This window comes from Austrofundulus limnaeus, unplaced genomic scaffold, assembly GCF_001266775.1.
Source record: "Austrofundulus limnaeus strain Quisiro unplaced genomic scaffold, Austrofundulus_limnaeus-1.0 Scaffold10, whole genome shotgun sequence".
Taxonomy (NCBI): domain Eukaryota; kingdom Metazoa; phylum Chordata; class Actinopteri; order Cyprinodontiformes; family Rivulidae; genus Austrofundulus; species Austrofundulus limnaeus.
The window spans coordinates 1,491,989-1,496,087 of record NW_013952412.1 but is presented as its reverse complement, the minus strand read 5'-3'; the positions used below and the strand labels follow the sequence as shown (position 1 = coordinate 1,496,087).

The following is a 4,099-nucleotide window of genomic DNA, read 5'->3' as shown; positions in this document are numbered from 1 at the left end:
AAAAAATCCACACATTTGTGCTTATACTGGGGGGCTTAACTCCCTGCCTGGACTCCCGCCATAACTAAATAACAATAACCAAAAAAATAAATAAAAAAAAGGGTTCCCTTATTTTAAAGTATTATTACTGTTTATGCTCCTTGCAGCACTGATAAATAAATCACTAACCAAGATCTGGACAGACCCCCTGTTAAACTCTCGTACATAGAACAAAAAGAGGAATGTTGTCCCTGAGAATAATGTCTAAAATTAAATCAAGATATAACGCGGGACATAAAGTTGAAAGGTTCACTACAACCTGACAGTCACAATGAATAGATGAGGGCTGGACCTGCGGTCGACGCTGGTCCTCGCTGTCCGTCGCCGAGATGATCCTCTTTTTGACGTAGTCCATTGCTTTATTGGCATCCAGGAATTCCTTGTTTTCCTCCCCATGAGAGATGTGGAGCCGTGCAGGAAAAAGCAGGCCATAGCAAACATCACGTCGGTTGCGAAGAAGCCTCCTCACCTCCGTAAACGCCGCTTGAGCCTTGGCCACAGCTGCCTTGTAGTCAGATGTGATGATGATCGGTGACTCTTTAAAACGAAGAGGACCACGACTCCGAGCCCGACGCAGTATTTCCACACATTCTTGATAATAGTGCAGCTTAGCGACAATAACCCACGGCTTATCGCCTGACCTGTTTCCACCTGGAGAGCGATGGGCTCGGTCCACCAGTGGCTCTTTATCCATCTGTAGAACCTCTGCTAGCAGTTTAGCCACTGCTAAAGTGGAGCTGGATTCTGGCGTTTCAGGAACTCCAATAATCCGCACATTGCACCTTCTCATGTGCCCTTCCATATCGTCACACTTTTTTTTGAGCCCATCGACTTCTTTCAGTTCCAACACGGTGGTGCGCAGAGAAACAACCTCTTCGGACCAGTTTGACAAGCCGTCCTCCACCTCTTAAACGCTCTGTTTTAACGTAGTCCAGATCTGCGCGCAGTAGCATCGTGCCGTTAGCCACCTCCGCTCTCACCGCTTGTAGCTCCCCTTTAATAAGAGTAAACTCTTCAGCCAAAGCCGCTTTTATTTCGGATTTGATCACAGCTGAGGGATCGGTTTTTATAGCGGCAAGAATGTCAGGCTTCAAGGAGAGTGCGTCCGCCTCGCTGCGGGAGGGAGAGGAGGGCGCCGAAAGTCCTGTTTTAGCTGCAGTCTGCTCCGAAGCGGCGTCGGGCCTAACAACCTTCGAGCTAGAATGTTTGCTTTTCCTCGAGTTTGTTGCCATTCTTCTATTCTTCCAGGCAAGAATCACTCAGGGGTCGAGTCCGGACGGACCAAATGTTCAAAACGGCAAGGACATTTAGTATAGAACCATAAACAACAAGTCGGAGCGGGAGCCCACGCGACACACGTCTTACTCCTCCGCCATCTTGCCCCGCCTCCCTAAATGTGATTTACTGGTAGCTCATATCGCTTTGCTCTGTGGTGATAATGTTCGAGGGTAGGGCAGGAAGCTGCACTGTGGCAAGAGGCATGGACATTTTGTGAACTAACACTTTTATAGTGTGTACAGTAATTACCTACGTGTGCACTTGGGCTTTCACAACCCTAATGCTTTGAATTGAAACAGATTGTCAGATATGTAGGAACTGTGGCTGTTGTCCAACCAAAAAAGTAGATGTAAATATTTGCATTTTGTTCTTGTTTGCCATTAATCAAAAATAAAATCAAAAGTATTTTTTGCTAGATTTTATAAATCTTAATTCTAAAGCTCAGATTGAGAAAGCTGCTTTCCATTCTTGTGTGTAAATGTGTCACTCATAGTGTTGAATTGTGTGTTTGCACTGCGCAGCTTTATACCACAATTGTCATGAATCACTTTCATGGTAATGCTTAAACTAGACCCTTAAAGAAGTTTCAGAAAGCCTACATCTTGGGTAGAGGTGACATTGATCTGTGTTTCAAATTACCCCTCTTTGCTTTCCCGTTGATTCTCAATTATAACCTCCATTTTCTCACCATCAGGGATGGCAGCCATCCGGAAGAAGTTGGTGATAGTTGGAGATGGAGCTTGTGGCAAGACGTGTCTTCTTATCGTCTTCAGCAAGGACCAGTTCCCTGAGGTCTACGTCCCCACAGTGTTCGAAAACTACGTTGCTGACATAGAGGTTGACGGCAAACAGGTGAGACATCAGTGGTGTTAGTGTTTCGGGTCCAAAAACATTTAATAATTTGGTTCTGTCCCGGATAAGAGGCTGTTTTACTTGAAAAGACACATTTGGCTTTAAAATAATTACTTTCAAATGAACATAATGTAGATATTTAATATGAAAATGTTCCAGACCTTTTGGAAAATATGTGAACAAGAGTTAGGATACCTTCTTTAATCATAATGTTTGTGAGGAACTCTTCTGTGGTGCACAGCCTCTCATCAGTCACAAATTCCCATGTCCTGACCTCATTCTGAGCTAATAGGATTCTGGGCTGTTGAGTCTTTATTGGCCAGTTGATTTCTAACCCTGCGTACAGCTGACAAGGACACAAGCTACTTCAAGTGCCACACTCTGTGAATATTTAAATCTGTTTGACCCTACCTAAATAATCCTGCAATCAGAGCATTTCTTTAGATTTGTTTGATCAGATGGAGTGAAATGTCATGTTTGTAGTCCTTTCCCCTTGTTTCTTTTACCATAATGTTTCTGTACCTTAGGTGGAGTTGGCTCTTTGGGATACAGCTGGTCAGGAAGACTATGACAGACTGAGACCCCTCTCCTATCCAGACACTGATGTCATCCTCATGTGCTTCTCCATAGACAGCCCTGACAGCTTGGGTGAGTACTAACTGCATTCTTACACATGCACACGTGCAACGAGGCGTGATTAAAAATGGTTTATTTCTGTCTTTTATGTGCACTTCCCTATTTTTCCAGTTTCCTTTTGAAGTTATTAGTTTGTGAGCTCCTTCTGCTGTGACTCTTAAGACTTGTCGGAGAGGAGCTGCTTTTGTTTGCACGCATGCTCTAATGCTGACTGGAACAAGTCATTTGTCAAACGCTGGCATTTAGTCCAGCTGAAATTCAAATCACATCTTTTCTCTATTACAAACAAAGTTATAGAAGCAAAGAGATGTATCACTCAGTGGAGTTACGAGTTAAATTAACACAAGTAACAGTTGTAGTAATACAAAAGTTTTTTTAAATAAATTTAAATTTCTTGTCGTTCTACTGTATACTGTTCAAATACCTTTTTATTTATTTCAAACTACCTTTTTCTTTGAGACTAATCAGATTTATTGTGTGATGCTTTTCAACAATTGGGAAAACCCTTTTACCTTCCCAGACCGAACCAAAACCCCTCCTATCAAAAGTCCAAAAGAGGAAATTCTCATTTTTATGCTCTTATAGTTTTCACTTAGTGTTTCCTTCTGTTCGTTGCTCTTTCAGCATGTGGGTCATATGTGGCAGTTTAAATGTTTTTCAAACAAATTTGGATTGGATTAGAACTTCTCACAACTGTTTATTTTGAGCCCTGATGTATATTTTAGTCAGAAAATACGGGCAAATAAGATTCTTGTCTAAACGTAATGATTTTTTTTTTAATGACAGAAAACATTCCAGAGAAGTGGACTCCGGAGGTCAAACACTTCTGTCCAAACGTCCCCATCATCCTGGTAGGAAACAAAAAAGATCTGCGTAACGACGAGCACACACGTCGAGAGCTCGCCAAAATGAAGCAGGTAACCTGTTGTATTTGTATTATCTGTACTTTATTATGTAGATTATATTCAGAAAAAAAACAGCAGACAAATGTTGTGAGCGATCCCTTTTAGTAAAGTGTGTTCCCAAACGTCTCCAACAGGAACCCGTGAAGTCAGAGGAAGGCCGAGACATGGCCGGACGCATCTCAGCATTCGGTTACATGGAGTGCTCTGCGAAGACCAAGGATGGCGTACGGGAGGTTTTTGAGATGGCCACCAGAGCGGCGCTGCAGGCCCGTCGTGGAAAGAAGAACAGTAAATGTGTACTGCTGTAAGACAGCAGACACGTTTGGACTGTTTTCACCCTGCGCTGTTATACCTGGGGATAGGGCTCAGTAGAGATGCAGGGATTACTA

The 4,099-nt window shown here is 42.9% G+C and overlaps 1 protein-coding gene across 1 annotated transcript in view; it reads left to right on the top strand.

The window, feature by feature from the left end:
• rhoab (ras homolog gene family, member Ab) overlaps positions 1–4,099 on the top strand; it is a 14,528-nt gene extending 10,429 nt beyond the window's left edge. The window contains exons 2-5 of the mRNA XM_014001772.1: positions 2,012–2,169; positions 2,697–2,817; positions 3,592–3,722; positions 3,845–4,099. Of these exons, the coding sequence (XP_013857226.1) occupies positions 2,014–2,169; positions 2,697–2,817; positions 3,592–3,722; positions 3,845–4,018 (582 nt within the window). The 5' untranslated portion in view covers positions 2,012–2,013 and the 3' untranslated portion in view covers positions 4,019–4,099. The remainder of the gene's footprint in view (positions 1–2,011; positions 2,170–2,696; positions 2,818–3,591; positions 3,723–3,844) is intronic.